This window comes from Vespula vulgaris, chromosome 4, assembly GCF_905475345.1.
Source record: "Vespula vulgaris chromosome 4, iyVesVulg1.1, whole genome shotgun sequence".
NCBI classification, from domain to species: domain Eukaryota; kingdom Metazoa; phylum Arthropoda; class Insecta; order Hymenoptera; family Vespidae; genus Vespula; species Vespula vulgaris.
Window position 1 is genome coordinate 3,018,226 of NC_066589.1, and position 23,064 is coordinate 3,041,289.

The following is a 23,064-nucleotide window of genomic DNA, read 5'->3' on the forward strand; positions in this document are numbered from 1 at the left end:
GAATGAATGCGCTAATAAGGATACTAAACGAAGAAATATATAAAATACGTCGATCTCTGGTGATATATTTTTTTTCAATATATTACACTTATTTAACAATAAATAAATGAAATTTTGTTTTATTCCATATATAATAAATGAATAATTATTAAATGGTGCAAATGAATTAAAAGGAAATTTGGATCATTTTGATAAGAGATATATATAAACCTTGCTAGATGAATAAAGCGACATAAATGGCAGCCAGCACTCAGGAGTGCATATTAAAATATATCAAGAGTATACATATTTATTCCAAAATTATCAACAAATAAATATGAGATGAAAGATTTAATAAATATATATATGAGAGAGAGAAAGAGGGAGTATATATATATATATATATATATATATATATATATATATATATATATATATATATATGAATGTATATATATGAAAGTTTTATGAGAAATATTAACAAGATTATTAATGAATGATACAAAGATTATTAATAAATATTTATACGTATTTAAGAAAAGTACGAATATTTTTTGGAATAAAAATGCATAAGCCTTGGTATATAAATGAAGCGATTGAAATGGCTTGCCTGCACTCAGGAGTGCATATGATAAGTTACAGTAAGTACATGCCTGCATTCAGGAATGCAGATGAACATATAGTAAGGATATACATTTCTTGCTTTAAATGATCAAGATGAAAATGCAATTATAAAGGTATGTAATAAATAAATATTTAAATATTCTAGTCTTGTTATTTTTTTAAAGAAATAATATTTATTTAATAATAAATAAAGATTATTTCATACTCATTGTAATATAATAATATATTTATATTTAAACAGAGTGCAAGTGAATGAAAGAAAAATTTGAATCATTTTAAATTAGAAATGTATAAATCTTGCTAAGCGAGCGATATGATACAAGAGTAACAGCCTTGCACTCAGGAGTGCATAAAATATGTCAAGGGTATACATTTTTATTCCGAAATTATCAATAAGTGAATATAAAGTGACAGAATTAATAAGTATATATATGAGAGAGAAAGAGAAGAGAGAAAGAGAGAGAGAGAGAAAGAGGGAGTATTTTTATTATATATATGAAAGTTTCATAAACAATATTAAGAAGGTATAATAAATAATATAAAGATTATTCATATTTGAGAAAAATACAATTGTTTTACGGAATAAAAATATATAAGTCTTGGTATATAAACGAAATAAATGAAAAGGCTGACGCACACTCAGGAGTGTGAGCGAAAATAGTTCAGGGACAGGTTTGCATTCAGGAATGCACCTGGGATACTCAAGCACGTAGATTTTTATTTCAGGATAATTTAAAATTTTTTATATGATTATTAGTAAATCAATAATTTTTTTTTATATATATTCTTTTTCTTTTTTATATATATTCACTTTTGATGATTATATGTATACTTTATCCAATGCCAACATAGTCTTATCACAAGTTGTAGGATGGCTCATTTATTGTAAGAGTCATTTTATGACTTGTATGAATATAATCATCATCTTATATAGATTCTAATTATTCTGATTAAAAATCTATAAGACTTGATGAACTTAGGAAAGTCAGATTTTGTTAAAGCAAGCAGTGGCAATAAAATAAATTCATAAAATATATTTTTAACGATAATATACAAGGATATATAACTATTTTGTCTTTAATATATATAATATTTTTGTATTTAATCTTATTTTTCTCTTTCAGATTTCATATTTCATTACTGTTTCATATACATATACAAAGTACATGATTCTACAATTGTGAAATTGTATTATTATATTTTTTAAATTTTAGTAAATAGTAATAAATAAAAAAGTGTCATATATGTACGATGTAATGTATACATCTGACATTTGATGTAACTGCGTACTTCGCGTTAGTATGAACGTAATAATATAATATATATGTAATCTATCGATTAATTATAGATCTAATCTCGTTATGGATATGTTTATGGGGGTATACAAAATTGTGTATGCATTTTGTAATGCGACACAAGGTACAATATATTTTTGTTCTTTTTTTTTTTTTTGTTAACGCGACTTAATTTTTAAATATTGTGAAATATTCATAATTCGTTTTCCTTTTTTTATAACGTGTCTTGATTAATTTATAATATGTATTTGTAATTTTATTAAACAATTGAGAATTTATTATGTAAGTTTCTTCTTATATATATTCTTATATACTTCTACATATATATATATATATTTCTATACATTTGTATATAAAATCCACCTGTAATTTCGTATTTTTATTTAAATGTAAAAGCTGCTCTCTAATGCATCGAGAAATCGATATATTTAATGCCATTTTTGCCATTTTAATGTTTTTTTTTCTTCTATTTCAATATTACAATGTATGATTAAATATACAAAATTTTTGTTTTATTAAATTTTCAAAATTATAAAAATCTTTGCTTTTGGATTGCGATAGATATAATTTTTTCTTTCCACACATGCCCTTTTATATAGTTTTTTTGTTACAGAGAAGTGTCATTTCACGGTTAAATATTGCAAAGCATCTTAAAGAATATATTGAAGAATTGAAATCATAATAAATAAAAATCAATGGAGGGTGAATTATTTGCAATTATTCTTTTTTATTCAATTAAAATATTAAAAAAAAATTCTTAACCGATCTAAACAGCGTCAATTTCTGTTTCAGTAAATATCATCTAAATTGGCAATATTCGATTCAAGTCTTCGTTGGTTGTTCTTTTCTTCGTTGGTGTGTGAGATGTGTGCATACGTGTGTGCGTGTAAAATAATTCTTGTTTTAATATATGTGTTGTTTTCAGAAAGTAATAAAATTATAAATTTCTTATGACCACAGGATGTTCAATTTTAAAATGTTTTTGATATTTTATGTTCACAGATGACTAGTTAGCAGATGATCGATGTTTTTTATGAAGATGATTGCTTTTTGTTTAAATCTAAAGTTTTTTGGATGTTTTATGTTTACAGGTGACTATGAACAAGAGAATGGTGATTTGTTATATGAAATTTGCACATTATTTCGATTACTTCGTATTTAATTATAAAATATTTTTCTGTTTTATGTTTATAGGTGACTGCGAACAACAAAATGCTGATTTGTTATATGAAATTCGCCTATTATGTTGATTGCTTCTTTTTTTTTATATTATGCTTTCAATGTTTTATGTTCACAGATGACTGCTGATTTATTATATGAAAGTCGCATATTATTTCGATGGATTATTTTTTAAACGATTTAGATGTTTATGTTCACAGGTAACTATGCTATTTAGAACATATGAAGAAGTTGTCTATAGAATTTTATGGTATATATGATAAGATAATATATATAATGCAACAAACAAAAAACATAGTGGCAAATCATTAATTTTACAAAAGATTAAACTATTTCTGTTGTGTTATATGTAATAAGATGGTATCTTTTATAATGTTATATATTTTCATTATGATATAATATCTAATGAAATATATAATTTTTATATAAGATATATAAGCTATATTTATGCACTCCTTTCTATTTTTGATTTCAGCATAATGGACATTCACCTTAGTTTAATGGGAATAGAATTCCATATGAAGGGCTCTATTCTTTACCGGGGAGGTAGGACGATATCAAACGGGTTCATAAATTTTCGTCTAATCACGATTGATTAGAAAAAAATTTTTGATTCGTTTCGCGATTGATTTTGTTTTTTCCAAATTATAATAACTACTAATTATTAATAATAATGATTCCATATGGATGTAACAATATAATAATATAAATAATTATAAATAATAATGATTCTATATGATTGATTTTAAAATAATTGGCATTAGTTGTAGAGTCTTAGCTCGTGGGTCTCCGTAGCAGCAACCTCCAAGTGGTGAGACCTGGAAATCGATATTACTTGCGATATGAGAGAAATAACGCAAGTACTGTCGAGCCAATGGCTGCATTTAAATTCAGTCAAAATTTATTTCTATGATGATTTATTTTATCTTTCCATATTTTTTTGGATATATATCTTAATAGAAATAATTCCGTTAGTTATTAACTTTAGGCCTATATTTATTTAAAAAAGATTCTGCTCCTTTCTCCTGAATCAGAAAAGCTTCGTGGATGTTACAGTCAATAGTTGAGTGATATTATTACGGGGATTATTTCGGGTATGCAGATCGATAGCACGCGAAAAGTCGTGCAAAATTTTTCTTATATCCGTTCTGCATTCTCCATGTAGGAAATAACTGTTGCCTCATAGCGATCCAGAGAATTGGTTTGGACCTAACTAAGGCGAATCGATCGATTCGATCTAGATAATATAAAACGTTTCTATAAGCGTTCGATTCTAGAAGAATATTTTAAATTCCCTATAAGATATTCTTATATATTTTCAATAAGTTTATAGTACATTCAGATAGCACTGTTTTAAATGTTTCTTTTTATTTTTTAAAAACTTGGCTGTTGGACATCTTACATTTAATCTCTTTCATTGTATTTTCATTCCAGAATAAAGATCGATTCATACATTTCAATTCAGTTTTAGCTCAGTTTATGTTCCGACTTTGTAATTCAAATTAGAGATATTGTATATGACGGATCGGTGACGAGATTGATTGTGAGACTGAAATATGTGAATTTAAGTTACATACAGTAATGTTAAAATTACGATGGCCGATAATTGGAACGGAAAATGAACTGAAATGTGTGAATCGATCTTTATTTTAAAATGAAACAAGTAGCACAGCGTATAATACACATATTTTTTATATCATTGTATTATATCACAAATTTTCGAGGAGTAGGATTAATTATCGAAAGAAAAAAAGAGAAAAAAGGAATTATTTTGTTTTAAACTTCTCATTTATTCTATAATCATTAACAGGAGGTAACCATAATGAAATGGCACGACAGACACGATAGACGATAGAAGCATTGACTTAGTGTGTAAAGAAGAGAAATAATATCTAAGAGAACATTCTTAACCCTTTAAAATTTAAGGGTTACTCTAATATAATTTAAAAATTAATCATTCATATATCTGTATTTTTTGTCTTATTTCATTTTTTGTTATAATATTAATTGTTACTAACTATCCGAACATTAACATTTTTTATTTATAGAATATACTTAATATAATATAAGTTTCACATTGTAAAATTTCTTTTAAATAAAAAGATTAGATTTGAGAAGGTTAATTCGTAATACGCCAAGAAGAAAAAACAGGGAATTGCATCATAAAGATAGATAAGAAAATTGATATTGCATTTGACTTGCCATACTTAAAAACTATTCATTAAGACAAGCGAACGAAATAAATAATAGATAATAAAATTGACGACAAAGTCGTGGCGTTGCAAAGCGAATAGAACGAAATAGGAACGGATTGAACACAGAGTTAAATAAAAAATAATAAAAACAAAAAAAACAGAAAGCTTGGGTAATTCAGACGTTTCGAACGAATCCCCGTTAAATTGTGTTATCGATTAAAGATAAATTCAGTATTGTTAAATTACGTAGAATGAAATTTCCTTAATTAAATTAATTAATCTTACGAATAATGTGTACTCACATGAGTCATTATAAAAGCTAATAACATTTTGGAATATTCGACGTGTCACTTTTCTCTTCAATCTTTCGTTAATTAATCCAGAACTCCTTCGTTCAGATTGCTCTTTTCATATGTTTTCAAGAAAAGAGACAAGACCCTATACACACACACACACACGTATATATATATACACATACATATGTATATATATATATACATATATATATATATATATATATATATATATATATATATATATACATATATGCATATACTAATAGATATATACAAATTTGGAAAAAGATATAAGGAGTTATTTACAGTTGTTCACGAGGATATCGTATCGGAATCGTTCTTATCGATCTCTCTCGTCAATTTGGATCAACGATCACAACGAAATCGACTTTCACTTTAACTTGATAGGCCAGTGTTCCCATCATATTCGCTTTGGATCTCTTTTGTCTTTTACATCCTCTTCTCGAACTGGAATAGATAGCTTCTTGTAGTAAATTTTGAGAGAAACTTCCATGTGTTTGTGATCTTTTGTTTCGATTTGTACTCGTACAGGAGACGAAAAAATGAAAAATCTTTCGGATCATTCGTTGTTATTTAACTTTTACGTCATGGTCTGATACCAATGAAGCCCATACTTTTCCTTGGAAATGATTAATTTTCCTCGTAGAAAATTATTTAAATGAGGCGGTATATTTCTTCTTTTTCAGACCTGTTTCTCTAATAAGAAAATTCGTATGTACAATAGTAATTGATAAATATACCTTGTTAATTTTTTGGTGTTAAGCGTATCTTTAAACAGTTAAAAATTTTTGTAAAATTCTATCTCTATTTTTGTTCATTTCGTTCATTTTGTTTGTATGCTTTTAGAGAACTTTTTGAACGTACATATTCGATGAAAATAATAATACCTTGGCATAAGTTTTTTTTAGAAGCTAGTTAGCAAGGTTCACGACAATAAAATGCGATTGCCATTACGTTAGACGTGATCTCTTGATTTACAGTCGTTCCAATAGGTCTTAAAATTCCAAAAGACGAAAAAGAAGATGATAGCAGCGAAGAAAATTGTTCGTGATCATCAAAAAACGAACGATGGAAGAAACAGTTTATATTCTAAACCAGTAAGTTGCCATCTTGGCAGGCTGGTCCCTTGCTGGGCCAATTGCAGGCATCGGCGTTGTTGTCGAAGGTTAAGTGCACCGGACAATTGAATACATGGAGAGTGAATCGTTTTTTCCATTCATCCCAGTGACAAGCGTAGAACTTGTTACAGAAATTTGGATGTCTGAAGAGACCAGGTCTGGCACAATCATTGGGACCTTCAAGAATTTCATCGGCTTCCTCAAGATTTTTTGGTACGAAACTATTAATGTTGGTTGATGCACCAATTGAATTGGTACTCGAGCTACTTTGTTCCAGTTTCTTTCCTGATCTTACACCAGGTATATAACTGCGGTTAATAGAGGTAGATACACTCGGTAAATAACTTGAGGAAGGTTGAGTACTTTCAGTAACAGCCTTATTCTCAATTTTTAAGGGCTTCGACGAGGAGGAATCGTAATTGGTAACATAATCGTATTCGCTCGAGCCATCATTTTCGAGATCAACGTAGACATCTGACTCATCGTAATTGGCAAGATCTATTTGACCTTTTGACGAGTCAATTAATTTCTTACCAGGACCACGAAGATTTGCAAACGGATCAGCTTTGCAAGTGCACTCTGCACCGAGTTTGCTAAGAAGTAATGGATGAAGATCGCTCCACTTAACAATGACCTTGCCCTTGCTTTGAGCTGCAGTTGTTTTCGTACTTATTTCATAAGATGGTGTTACTGATGATGTTTTGATGTAACCGCCTGAGTAGGTCGTTACAATTGGTGTACTTTGCGTTCTCGTTGATCCCACGTAAGTTTGTCCAACAGAAGACGAAAAGGATGATTGTTTTTTGCTTGATCCAGTGTAAGTCGATCCTGTAGAACTTGTACTATCGGTTGCAGTGTAAGTGTCGTACACACTAGGAATATATTTGATTGTTCCTCGGTTGTAGTTATTGACAAGAGTTTTTACTTTATCTCGTGAGATATCCAAATTCGTTGGTGACCCTCCAAAAGTGGTGCTCGATCCAAATGATGTCTTCGTTTTTGTCGCGTAATCTTGATTAGATGATGTATCATCGATTATCGAAATAGATTCTGGTGTAGTCTGATCGTAAGTAATATCAGGTATTGAGAATGATTTCGTGTAGGTTACTCCAATAGCAGAAGACGGTGTCGATGATGATACGTACTGAAAAAAGAAAATTTCTTCGTTATATTTCACGAACGTTCATATTTCTAGGATAATAAAGTCTTAAATAGATCATCAAACCTGCGGACGTATACTTCCTGTGGATTGTTGAGGAATTATTGTTGAGGGTGTGACACTTTCTTCAAATGGTATGCTACCTTCTGTATAAGTATATCCATTAAAACCATTTGAGACAGATGCTGAAGTACTACTAGGTACGTATTGGACCTAAAAAACAATAAAATTATTAATCACTATGAGATTACTTATGATTTAGGGTTCATTTGATTTGTGCCATAACATGATACGGTAATTGTAATAAATTCCACGAATCGCGTGAAATTATCAAGAAAAATACAAATGTAAATCGAGCATAAAATTTTACCTCTGGTCGTAATGTTGTTACAGTCGGCTGTTTGTATGTTCCAAATATCGTTGATGGCTTTGACTTTCCAGGAACATATCCAGAAGATATAGAGGCTGAAGGTAAAGAAGTAGTAACAGAAATGTGATCCGTTTGATTATATAAACCAGTTGATTGGAAGGAAACCCCGGTTTTAAGGGCAGATTGTGCATGCGTGGAAAGAGATCCAGTGTTGAAGCGACTATCCTTATAAGTGTAAGTGTCGCCGGTCAAGCTCACTGGGATAGATGTTGGAGAAATAGTAGTTTTGTAATCATTATCGAACATTGGTTGAATCGTAGATACGGATACTGGGATTTTAGCTGCTTCGAAAACTGTTGTCCTGTAGTTTTCAATTGGACCAGTAGTGTAAACTCCTGAGGACACTGCAGGTGTTGATTGTTTATGTTCAAGAAATCCTGATGAAACTTCTCCAGGCACGAAGCCTGGTTTGTTGTACGTGTTCACTATAGTCGGTATAGGTGTTACTCCTGTAGAATCTACAACCGTTGGTGTTTGATAAATTCCAACGTTGAGGTAAGAAGGTGTCGTTACTGTATAAGGCACTCTGCCACTTGTGGAAGAAACTGAAGCTAACGTAGAAGATTGTGTCCCACCAGTATTTTCATAAATGTTTGATACTGAATGTGATATAGCTGGACCTAAAGTGATTTTGGACGTGTCGACGTATGTAGCATCTGGTGTTTCAGTTGATATACCTACATTCGAAAAGATCTTGGACGTTTTCGTGTAACCGGCAACATTTCCTTCGAAAGCGTTTTCTCCAATTTTATCATAATTCGTTGTAGGTCGTCGGCCAGTACTGGCAACATAAGATCCTTTACCACCTAAGCTTGCAGTTACATAACCTGTCTTAGTGGGTCCTGTTTTTGTAAATCCGCCTTGAGTGAATGTATTAGTTTTTATAGAAGAGTATCCTGGGGAACTTATCTCACTTTGAACTTCATGCAATCTACCTCCAGGTACAACATTACCAGGAAGCGTACCGATCGATGTTCTGTAATCTGTAAGATCACTTTCAGTATACTTAGTGGTAACAAGACCGTTATTGAATGTGATGGTACCACGACCCCCGTTATCATGATATTCATTCGTTTTATAACTTGTACTTTCAGCGATCGAAGGGGTCACCAATCCTACATTTGCCGAACCTCTACTACCGCTATAAACTGATGATCCAGTATCGGTATAATAATGACTTCCTATGGAGTCCCCAACAGTAGTACCTTCTTGAACAGTTCCACCTACTACAACACCGCTAGAAGTTTGACCAGTTAAGTGAATACCTGGGCTACTCTGTCCATGTAAGATTGTACCAGAAACAGAGGTACCACTTAATGAAACGCCTGGAGAAACGGATCCGTGCAACAAAGTACCTGGACTAGCTGATCCAGAATAGACAGTTTTAACTCCATCACTTACGACATAACCAGGAGTACCAGTTTGTGATTTTACATACCCTGGTTGACTACTTCCAGTTATAACAGTACCTTGTTGTGCTGATCCTGTTAATATTGATCCAGATATATCTCCTTGAGTAATAAGAGATCCAGAAGAGGAGTCGTCGGTGACTATGGCTCCTTCGATATTAGTACCGGTAACGATAGTGCCAGTGCTTGCTTGTCCAATATTATAACCACCAGAATAACCAGGATGTTGATAAAATGTTCCAGGCGTGGGCGAAGTTCTATCAAGCGTTAATGTAATATTCAAATTACTTCCTCTGAATCCATTTTTACCAAAAGTGCTTGTTACTCCAGTATCGCTACTATGACTTGTTTTGATTCCAGATTGGCTAGAATATATAGGACCAGGAGATACTGTGTGATGAGTAACGTATGTACCCGTTTGACCTGGATAATTTGTAAATATTGATGATGTAGAACCAGAATCAACTTTTCCATCATTCAGGGTTCCACCAATGCCTTTTACTGAACTACTACCTGTGACATCATTTTTATAATACGGTATTTCACCCGGTATAATTTGCACTGGTATAGTATAACTAGGTAATTCGTATTCTTTAGAATTTCCATAATATTGGGAACTGCTACCTGCATGGCCTCGTATCAATGTGGACATCGTACCATAATCCCCACCTTGTAATACTCCTGGTGCAACTTTTTCGCCTACTGTCGATTCACCAGGATAATTTGAACCTATCGATGTTGATTCTGTAAATACATTGTTAGAATCTCTTGAGTGGCCCGTACCAAATGAATCTGTATATTTTGTTTTTGTTGAAAAATCTGTTCCTGTATATCTGGATCCCGTATATTCGGATCCTGTTGATCCTGAGTAATCAATTACTCCAGTTTGTCCGATTCCAGTTTGTCCGATTCCAGCATGTCCATTTTCAACTGAAGATCCAGAAATAGAAGAACTTTGAGTATATCCTGTATTTGAAGAATCAGTATACCCGCTACCAGATAATCCTGTATATTTTCCTTGTCCTCCTGTTTCTTTAGTTATTCCCGAATACAATGTGCTATCGGAATAACCAGATCCTTTCTGTTCGGTAAAATCTTGTGTATCCAAACTTATCGAGTCCGTATATCCTAAACTAGAATCAATTCCTCCAGATCCTCCTTTATAACCAGTATCAGCCGATCCAAAATATCCATTATCTGTTACAGAATTTCCAGTATATTGGGAACCTGATAATCCACTGTTCGATATGGTATATCCACCACTAGTTGATCCCACAGAATTACCACCATGGATCGTACTACTAGAACCTCGGTATAGACCACTCGTTCCTTGCGAATATTGCGAACCAAGAGATATATGATCACGGGATTGTGAATACGTTGTAGGGCCTGATAAACTACTTTCCGTATATCCTAATCCTGCATGGAATCCAGTCGTAGAACCCTGATGAACATTACTTAACGATCCTGATGATCCTGAATATCCAGATTCATTAGAATCTGTCTGAATTCCAATGTATCCTGTGCTTGTTGAACCTTTATATCCACCGGATACACTTCCTGTATATTGTCCACTAATTTCATGTGAACCAGTGATTGATCCATATCCTGTAGTACCACTAGTATATCCTGATCCAGTCGAATATCCTCCAGTTGCTCCTGAGTGATCTGTATTCAAGCTTGATTGTCCAAGGTCTATTTGCCCAACGGATGAACCAGTAAATCGTATGCCGGACGAACCCGTGTATCCACCAGCACTGGTTTCATGATAACTTCCTCCAGTTGTTCCTGAAAATCCGTCGGGTATTCCAGCAGTAACAAATCTACCCGCACCTTGAGTAGATGATCCACTATTAATATGAATATCATATTCGTTTCTTGTATAGCCCGATCCAGAATTGGAGCAACTAGGTACCAACCAAGGCCACTCGCAAACTAATTTGTCCTGATCGAAGACCAAGTCATACGGACAACGAAATTCGAAAGCCATCAATTCTGGTCCACCTATTATAAGGTTTTTGCGTAAGTATATAACCAGTGTTGTTTAATAAAAATACAAACGATGTGTTATACCTAAATCCATGCAGGCAAAGAACCAACGGCAATTTCGTGGGTCGACATAGTATCCTGGTTCAGGAGGACATTGGAATCTAACTTGAGGAGCAGGTGCGACTTCGCTACTTCCAGGACATGGAGATCCTTGAGACAAAGATCCTGGCCAAACACAAACTTCCGTACGTTCGTCGAATGCCAATCCAGCTGGACAATCAAATTCGAAAACCGAGTAATTCTCTATTTCTTGATTGAATTTGACGCATCGATAAAATCTACAAGAAAAAAAAGGAATAATTTATAATTTTTTACATTTGTCAGTTAGGCTACTATCATTGAAAAAATCACAACCTGTTGCAACTTTTAGGATGCACGAAGTAACCTTGTCTTGTACAGGTAAATTCAGTTTGTGTATTCTCACGTACTGCACGAATATGTCCTTCGGTATCAACTACTCGGACTACTCTATAGCCGGACGATTTTGCTTTATTTGGGTAAGTAATCAATGCTTGCTAAAAATCGAAGAGGTATAACAGATTGACAATAAGTATCAAATGATTAACAAACTGATTCACAAAATGATTAACAAAATTTTTCAAGGAAAAACTTATTTTTATCATGAGGTATAATATATTTACATGAAGATCATCTTCCAACGAAGTAAGCACAGCGTGCCGCGACTTCCTTTTAAAATTCGTGAAAGAATGATGGACATCATGAGTGATTGTTTTTCCACAATTACTTTTTAAATCGTTTTCTATCTCCCAAATGCCCAAACCAGCGAGTTCACGTAGAATTACATATTTTCCCTGTAAAAAAATTGATTATATAATATCAAGAAAGGAAAGAGAAGGAAGACAGACTTCACTTCACTATACTTTAATGCCCGCAGAAATTTTGTCCTCAAAAGCGATCCATGTTTTGTTTTTGAAAGCGTATGGTGCTGTAAGATCCTCATCTCTTTCTATCGTCCATTCCCCATCATCCATCGATTCGCAAAACTGAAAATAAATTGCCCAATGTTTTCTAATTTTGTTATCGATTTTACGACACTACAATCGTAGTATATTTAAATTTTATGCTAATCACATTCTTGATTATTTTTACCTCTTTCCGATCGATGACAGTCGGATACTTGTCCTCGGTACGTGACCTTGGTGCGTTTTCCGTCTCATTCTTCAAATTGAATCTATAAGCACTTGCTGGCATCGAAATCAAGAGCTTTCTCTTTGGTGCTCCTAATCCACTTATCAGATCGACTAAGCTATCCGTATTGAGCATGTCAAATAGACCCATCACACGGGAAGGATGGAAAGTATAATAGACTTCATCTTCGTCCACTAGATAATGAGTTGCGATCGTAAATAGATCCACGTATCTAATTAGAGATACGAGAGAGAAAAGTTGAATTAGATTGCATTAACAATTTACGTATGTGCATTGACACGCGTTCTTGCATACGATTCGAAAAAGAAAGAAAGTGAAAGAGATAGGAAATACATTTCTAACATTTTTTTCAGACACAATTCAATCGCCGTAATAAATGCTTCCTAGTGATATAAATATGCTCGTATTCCGGAGTATAGTATATCTTAAGATGTTTATTGGATGCTACAATAGTGAAATGATTTCGGAATTAGATTAGAAAAGACAATGAGTTAATAAGGAAAAAAAAAAAAGATCGATGTATACCGATATTCATGTCATTGAAACTACATGGCTTTGTTCTAAAGAATAGCACAGTGCTACGACTTCGTTTACATTGTGAATATTACTTTAAATAAGCTTTAAGTTCATCCATATTCAGCAAATACTCCGAATAGTCTGTCTTCATGTGGTATAGATCATCCGTATGATTCAATCAAATGAACAGCGAACATAAGTACAATGATCTTCGTACGCGAGTAATCTTACAAGTGGTACAAGGATAAAGATATCTACGAGACACTCGATAATCGTTTCTTTGTACGTTTCTGTTTCCTTTATATTTCCCTAACATAATTTCTTCAAAAGGTTGTACTACAGTTAGCTAGAATATTAAATAAATCGTAAATTACATGTTTTTTCATGCCATTTACTCGTATAATTCTATTTTCGTTATATTTGTAAAAATTCTTAATTATACGAGTTCATAAGAAATATGTTTCTTACTTTGAAAGCTTCTTTAGATCGAACTGTTTCGCCAAATCTTCTGGTTTCGTTGGTAAGGACATCAGTATCCTTTTGCCAATCGATTTTCGTACCATCTCATCTTTGAGACTCTTGACGAAATGATAAAGACGTTCCTTTGAACCCGCCGTGACATTCAATTCCACGCCATCAACCTTAAAAAATAGGGAAAGTATATTCGATTAAAATTTTTACTTCTTCATTTTTACTTCATCATAAGTTAAAGTAGAGTAATGTTGATAATCGTCATTACTTGTCGATTTTTGTCATTATTTATCGAATTTTTCAATAATCGATAATTGAAACATTGATTTTATGCTTGAACATAGATAACATCTCAAACACCGTCGATAATGTTTGCGATAATCATTTATCAGTAAACATTTGTTAATTCCTTTTATAGTAGACAATGTGAATCAAAAAATTCACATCTTGTAGAAACGCAACATTATATATACATATGTAACAAATCGGTTGTTAATCACAGGGGCTCATAAAATTTCTTATTGATAAATAACGCTCACAAGCAAGGTTATCGAAGATGCATGATGCATTATCTATCTTTAGGTGTTATAATTAACTCTATAAACAGAAGCGATTAATAATTATCTTAAACTAAGTAATAAACGATTGGATCATATTACATGAATTAGATCGCGCTTAGAAAGTAATAGGAACAAATAAAAATAAAATTACTTTTTAGTATATCATTTTATCAGCTTTTTCTCACTAAGGAAATATATTTAACCTTTTCCGATATTTATTGAATCCTCGGTAAGAATCTCAGAAAATATTTACCTTGTTTAGAATGTCAACCAAACGCGTGGCAGCCGTCTGACGATTCATACCGGAAGTTTTAAGAGTGCCTGCAGGATCGCTGACGGAAATGACAAATTGGAGAGGTGGGTTCATTTCTTTTAGCTCTTCGCTAAATTCTTGAAAATCTAGAAAATATTGGAAATTAATGTCTGTTAATTAAATGGAAGCTCGGTATGAATTTTTTAATTTTACTTAATAATTCTATTAAATATACGATGATAATTAAAAAGAAAAAAACCTAACGGACAGGTATGATCTATCGTCGATTAATGACGTCAGGCTAAATACGCGTACGTTACTTGTCGAGATAAGCAAGGACACGTAGAAGTCATGACACCTATTAGAAAATGTCATCGAAGTACATTAGTATATTGTTCGAGTGCGTCTTCGCGACTAATCTTCTCGATCGATCAAGGAGTAACACGAAATAAAATTAACATTTTCTATTACGGATTCATCCTTTCAATATCATCTCTTTCGTGTTAATTACTGAAAATAAAATTTATCTTGTAAAAAGTATCGTTTGTTAAACGGGTATGTGAATATTAACGTCGTGCGATTTAAAAAAAAAATTCTCCGCATAGTTCACATTATAATAATAAAGATCGTATGGTCGACTAATTGCATACATTGGTAATCTCAAGGTAGACCATTAGATCGTGGCAGATCGTGATTATTCTCTCGTCGCAAAGTCGAGAGGAATGTAGAAAGAAGAAAGTGGATTCTCTTATCGCGATTTTTACACGGTCCACGTTCACATTTCGTACAATCTCCTTTCAACGGAAGTCGAAAGTACCGGAATCAATTGATAATTATAAGCTTTCCTTGAACTTTCGTTAATCATCTTTATATAATCACTATTATTATAAATCTTATTATAAAATCTTAAAATAATTGTTAATACTTCCAAATGAATTTTGTTTCGCGTCAAAAAATTAATTTGATCTGCAAGATAATTACTTCATTTTCATTTTCAATGCTCAAAACATCTATACACCCATCAGGACAGATTTAATTAAATCATTGAATTAAAAAATACCTAGGGCTATAGCAAAACTCGTCAAGAAAATTAAGCGGATGACGAATAAAGATTTATATTTCTTCAATGTTGCAATAATGCGATGCCTCGAAGTTCGCAATGTAGTTACATCATCGTAATGATCATTCATGAAGTTACTTAAGTTACAAAAAAACTTATTGTAATTTTCATAATCCTATTCTTCTGAAATGTAACCGGCTTACTCGTAAGCCACCTCAATTACTCATCGTGCGTATATAGACATTACATTTATATTACCGTTATATTGCTATGGCTTCGATTGGACCGGACAGAGAAAGTAATACTTTTTTTATCCGAACCATGCGACACAAAAAATGAGAGCACTTTCGAGGTTTCAAATACTTAATTAGCTACGCCCTTGTAACAATATTTCGCACCTACGTGTCCCAACATTTTCCTGATCGAATCTTCTTAGCCCAGAAAAATTTTTTTCTTATATCTTTTACCTTTCCAAGAACATTCTTAGAGAAGCTTGTTTCTACATTTTTAAGGTTTCTTCTGGTTTATTCTCATGTTCGCATAATCTCGTATCCTTTAGTGTCTCTTATTTAGTCCTCTATCTACCTCTCTCTTCGTTTTTTTTTTTTTATTTTTTTATTTGTAAGGTATGCTACTATAGGTAGCTACTTTACCTTCGTCAGTTTCCGTTCCATCATAAAGCCTAAAAATATCGCCTTTTCTCATAAGACGCTTACATCAGATAAACGAGTACCTATTAATATTGTCAACAATTTCGGCGATTTTGCATAATATGAGAATTGTCCTTCGCCGAGAATATTAACCCAATTTCTTCCGATTTTATAAAAATATGAGAACTTATTTATGACGACAAGTATCGTCATAGCGATTTGCAGTTGCATACATCTATGAAATGTTATGTAGACTGTATCAAAAGAAAGAAAGGTAGATGGAAAGAGACAAAGGAGGAGGGAGGGAGAAAAAAAAGGTTCATCAGATGAGAAGATAGAATTATGTCAGAGATTCTTTGTGGGATATTGCTAAACCACGCGTGTCGAGAAACACGAGACGACGTCTTACGATTCCAGCGGTCTAACGTCACGTCATCATGTCATATTCGTTGAAAATATAATATCTATAAAATGTTTGTATGTATGTGTGTCTATATATATATAGAGAGAGAGAGAGAGAGAGGAGGGAGGGGAGAAGGATGCTTTACGTGTCCTCGCGATGAATTATGCCACGACGGAAATTAAACGCCGATCCATCTCATTTCAAAGATAACAAACGACGTGAACGTGTTTGAGAGTAAATATATATCTTATGAAGGAGCACGAGAAATAAATATAGAAATATAGAGGTTAGCAATGTGTATCCTAAGCAATATCTTGTTGCAAGTGCAAGGACGCGACCGCCCGGTGGTTTCAATTGCGGCTGTATCGTTTATGCAATTCCTCGAAGTCGTATAGCGTAACATTAACGTCAACTTCTAGTACACTTACGCTACCTTTCGTGGAGCAAGAATTTCTAGTAACATTTTTCTTTTTCTCGTTTGTTTCGTCATCTTATTTTTTTCTTCGATCTATTTGAGACGATTCAGTAGAGTTAGTCGATCCATCGATCACAATTACCATTAGCAAATTCGAACTTTGAACCTAAAAGGATTCTGTTCTTCTTGTCCTTTATCTATTTAATGGGAACGCGTCGTTTCGCGAAAACGGACAATCGATTTACTGAAAACTATATCGAGCTAATGAGTCATGTTACCATTACGGTGTTTCCTGCGAACGTGGGTGTCCGGTCATTGAATTTCGCAAGCTTCTCGATGAGTAATCGATTTGTCGTTTGGTTTGATGCACGTAAGTAGTTTTATAGTACTTCGATAACGTTAAATTGTACTTGTGATAATAGAATTTTGGGATATTTCATTTTTCAAAGACTTACCCGAAACAGAAAGATTTCGTATATCGTGTCCTTGATATACCAAAGTGGTGCACCGACAAATCGAATCACTGAATAGATTTACGTTTGCTTTGAAAGTATAGCAAATCACTTCTTTGCCTGGTGAAGTTCTTTCTGTTGGACATTCTGAAAAAAGAGATATAAATTTATTATTTTTCTCTTTTCCTTGTAAAAATTACATTTACATTTTAATTACTATTACTTTTATCCTAATAATAAACATGAACGAACGACTAAAAACGTTCATTCTCATCTATTCTATTGTCACATATTAATTTTACGCGAGCGACAAAAGAGACGATTTCAAAGGTATCCGTCAGGTACGTTTCGCTATCGTTGACATCATCGACGATTGCACTATACGAGAAGAAGCGTCTATAATGGTCATTTACATAGACTCGCAAACCTGTTGTAGAACATGGACTATGTAAAGATGGGGAAAAATAGTCAATAAAAGGTAAAAAAAAGAGAAAAGAAGAAGAGAGAAACGATCGTATGAAGTGCGTATTGATTGGTACGTAGACACATTTGCCATTATTATTAACTCTTGTTGCCGGATATGTTGATTTTGCGAAGACATAACGATTTACATGATCCAACTGTTAATTATAATCTTAGAATTTTCCTTAGATGGACATATCATGGATTTTATCAAACGTAGACAAAGATAAAAATTTTCATATCGAAAGGTAGAACGAAAAAAACAACAAAGTTCTCGTAATCTAGAATTTTTAACCTTTTTTTTTTGAAAAACGTTGGAAACAATGAATCCACGCTTGATAGTTACGTCTTCAATGTAACGATCTCCGATTTATCATAAACGGACGGTTAATGGCGCGAAAAGAGATTCTTTATTAAATAAGCAATACAATACGTCGTTAGGTTGTTAACGGTGAAGCGATCTCGCGTTGCTCGATCAATAAGATAGACGGATAAATCATTCTCCTGAGAGAAAGTTCTTTTTACTGGTGATTCTTTCTCTTCGAATCACTGTAACGACGCGTGCAGTGGTGGCACCTGATCTTCGTAGTTAAGTATTAGAGTAGTATTAAAGTAGTTAAGTAAAAAGAAAGTGACTAATCGACCCTTTCTCATTTCGATTTCTTTTCGACTATTTTGAGTACTTCGATGTTTTATATGAAAATTGAATTTTTCGAATGATCGAAAGTTTATTTTAAAAATCAAATTTTAGAATAAAAAGAGAATGAATGATAAATGAGATTGGAGAAATTTTAACGAATGAAAAGAATTTTTTCTTTTTTTTTGAAATTTGTTTACAATCGATAGAAAAAATTTATATAGCTTCGTGTTACATATAAAAGTGTTAAATAATTTTAATTGTTTTTTGATCACTTTATTTTTGTTGGTTTTAAAAAATTGTTTTGATGTTCGTTCTTTTCTTCTCTTTTAATAGCGCGAAAGTTTTTCGCTTTCGTTGACGTTATTGGTTTCCTTAATGGACACCGACCATCGCAAACGCGTCGATTACGTAAATGGTATCGTCCTTGTGTTAGACAGCGTGCTCCAGTTGTCGATGGCGTAATTTAACCTCAAAGATCAATACGATTGATCGTCGTGGGTAAACGATTATAGTAAAGAATCTGGTTTTGGATCTTCTTGTCGGCATTCTCTTTAAGATCCTATTTAGAGAGTCGTTCCATTCATCGATCTCGCACAAGAAAACAATGACAGGAAAGTCATTGAAAGTCTACTTTTAAAAAATGCGTTTCTTTTACAGTTACTCGAAGACCAATTAGAAATTTTTAATCAACTCGACGTAAAATTTTTTCTTTCGAAATAATCAATATGCTCTAAATATTTTTGCATCGATTAAAAATTTTTTTATTGATCATAACAATGATCTTCTTATAATACCTGCATTGATTGCTATCATCGAATAATTGAAAGAAAAAAAAAAACAATAATGAAAATGAAAAAAAACTTACTCGTATTAGATCCAGATCCAAGACACAGAGATGTAAAAGAAAGGATGACTAGTAGAATCAATCCTGGAACCATCCTGTCGATCGCAGGACCCATTTTTACTTTTGTTACCTTCACCAATCCTTGGAGTCTTCAAGTCAATGCTGGAAATTGAAGCAACAACACTGGTAATCTCGTTATCGATGTAATCATCGAGATCGAAAAACGATCAGCATGTAAATTTAATCGGAAAGATTAATCGGAAAAATGTTCTTTTCTATATTTTCTTTTCTTTTATATATTTATCTGTTTTTTATTTTTCGTTCGTTCAAATCTCCTCGAACACGAGGAATCTCAAAGGCGAAGGTTCCTTCGGGTTCGAGCGCGCGTTTCGTACTGAACCCTCGGAGGACTCGTGCTCTCTTAGTAAACCCTACCGATCCGTGCGGATGGAAGCAATGGAGGACCAACAGAATCGGTTCAGGGAGAATCGAGAGGAGAGAGAGAGAGAGAGAGAGGGAGGGAGAGAGAAGCCGAGCAGAGGCCAACGGGACCAGCAGATCACAAGATCACAAGGTGGGGTACCGGACTGGCCCAGATCGAGACACTTTCCGTGTTACATACATGTACGTACGATTCTCTCAGTTAAAAATAGGATCACTTATACGATCGTTACGTTAAAAAATTTCTGATTCACAAAGTTTGAGTATATTAAGATTTTTTTTTTTTTATTATTAAAAAGTTTCATTGCTATTCGGAAAAAGACATGTCTAGTAAATTTACGAATCTTGATTATCCTAGTGATATCTATGTGAAAATATGCTTCTCCTTTTTTTCTTCTTCTTTTTGAGAAAGAAATAAAACGAACGAATAAAGATCATGAGTATAGGATTTTCTTAAATTTGATTTTGTAAAGGAAATATAGGCGAATGCAACAAAAATTATTTTTATATCATTACATTAAGTATACCTTACTTATTCCAAGAAATTTAGATCATTATGGAAGTATGTTGTTGGCTTACTGACCACAATCGGATATTGTCAAGATCATGATCGTTGAAAAGAAACCGATATATTACACAGCAAGTGTTTACTCACGTTAAGTAGTAACCAAAGAAGGTAATAAGGTGTTAAAACTCTAAGTATGTTTAAGAGAATACCAAGTCTTTGGATTTATAAAATACCATTGAAGATTGAGCATGACAAACAAGATTATGACTTTCACTTTTAATGGTAAAAAAAAATGATTGACCCCGATCCTCGATAAGGATCATCAAGCTATGCATTCGATCGATACTTGTTCTTTTCTTTTCTTTTCTTTTTTTTTTACGTTACTAATTATAAGTATCATAACTTTGCGACAAGATATATCATGAACTTCTAAGGATAAAGCGATTTAAAGATGATCGAAGATAATCAAGAAACGACACTTTCACAATGAGAGAAGGGATATTTAATTGGGCGCTAGTCTATGTACAAACGCCATCGATTTAACTAGGCACAAATGAATAACTGGCTCGTTAAACATCACACCAATGATATTTTCAGCAACACGCGAGATCCTTGTTTCAACGTACAAATGTGAAGTTATTTGATTAAGGTCGGTGAGAAGGGAAAATAAAACAATAAAAAATGAGGATGTCATTAGCTAGAGGAAGTATAACGTTCCATTATCACTATCTAGATCTGTTTTTATGCACTTTTTTAACGTTTAATAAATTCCATCATAGAAAGAAAAAAGTTTACAATCAAGGAAAAGATTGAAATAGAAAATAGATGAAGGAAGAAACAAATGTAGTGTTAATAAAATTAATCAAGAATTAATAAAGATTTCTACGATAGATCGAGAATAGATCGAGGATCGTACCTGTACGATCGGACCTACGCGGCACGACGGATCGTATCTAACTGCAGTTAACTAGGAATCTTCTTTCCCATAATGCGACACGTGTTTACTCGTCTCACCAGTATCTCTTCACGAGATGCGTTAACTATCCTCGGATTAATCATTGACGTATGTAAATGAGGTAGGATCGCAGGCTCTGACCACGGATCCTTTCTCGAGTATTGTTACGTCATCAAAGGATTTCGTTCGGTATCATATGTGGAAAAAGGATTTCATGTTTCGATAATGACACAATTATAATAAACGGAAATCACAAAGTATCTAACGTAAGACGTTCTCTTTTACATCCGCATTAATAATAATCGCGACGAGATTATTAACGTCCTTTCAAAACGGATCTAACTATGACGACGTCTTCAAAAGTTTCCGATGATAAATCTCATAAATTATATATTTAATTATACAATTAAATATATGTACATATATATATATATGTATATATATATATATATATATATATATATATATATATGTATGTATATGATCGAAATAAGACCCATTTATTTATGACGCTCGAGTATTCGTACGTAGATATATGTTCTTGTTCATATTTTTATCAATTATATATATGTACATATTTTCATAATGCAATCAGAAATAACTAGAAAAACAATCTCTTCAAAGTTATACGTTTCAAAATATCGATAAGACAGAAAGAGGCGATTAATTCTATGACCGATCTATACTGAGTAGTACTACTTATAAGTGGTTACGGACATTCGTGTCACGCCTGGTTAATATAAGTTCGACCATGTTAGAGAATTATGGATCGAGTACGAGGCGAATCTAGAAAAAATAGAGAGTTTGTTTTATCATTTGACATCTGTCCTCGTTGAAAAGTGATCGGCGCTATAATGCGGCCATCGCCGAACGTGAGAACGATTTCAGTCCGTTCGGAACGGTCTAAAATTTAAGATGAAGATCATTGAGACGATAGGACATTCAGGATACTAGATTTCTCAATGAAAATCTCGTGAACTCGCTCGCTGAAAGCAAACAGCAAAGATGGATACGGAGGCGTGAATCATCTGATCGATAAGGTCGTTACTTGGCAATCCGGAGATTGCTTTCATACGTTTTGTGACTAGCACAGATCTTTATGCGGATTACGTCACTTTCGAGAATAAGCAACAAAGTGAGCGCCGGTTGATCGTTAATCAAAGAAAAGGGGGAAAAAAGTTACGATTGCATTGGTCGGGCAATTCGAGATTGAAGTAACGTTGGTCCACCGTCTTTCCGGTACAACGAAATCTTTTTATGGACAATGATGTAACAATAGTGAGTGACCTCTGATATATTATCGAATTATTCGAATCGTGAAGTAACTGTAAATTTGATGACTCGTCTTTTTTATTGACCAGTGAACAACAGAATATGCATTGAATATTGAATTTATAAATAGCACAAAATTGTTTTATATCACAATTTTAATTAGTAATATGAAACAATTATTAATAATGTAGAGAGCAACGTTCAATATGAGATAATATAAAGCTGTAGTTTATATATA

The 23,064-nt window shown here is 32.9% G+C and overlaps 1 protein-coding gene across 1 annotated transcript; it reads right to left on the reverse strand.

Moving 5' to 3' along the window:
• Positions 1-4,103: 4,103 nt before the first annotated feature.
• Positions 4,104-21,601, reverse strand: LOC127063135 (mucin-17-like). Its single transcript, XM_050992506.1, has 13 exons — positions 21,516-21,601; positions 19,672-19,812; positions 17,708-17,851; positions 14,725-14,870; positions 13,909-14,081; positions 12,865-13,135; positions 12,636-12,758; positions 12,396-12,566; positions 12,109-12,269; positions 11,779-12,032; positions 8,237-11,709; positions 7,933-8,079; positions 4,104-7,851 (listed from the first exon to the last, which is right to left on the reverse strand). The coding sequence occupies exons 2-13, from the start codon at positions 19,763-19,765 to the stop codon at positions 6,679-6,681; spliced, it is 6,330 nt and encodes a 2,109-aa protein (XP_050848463.1). The 5' UTR covers positions 19,766-19,812; positions 21,516-21,601; the 3' UTR covers positions 4,104-6,678.
• Positions 21,602-23,064: the final 1,463 nt, after the last annotated feature.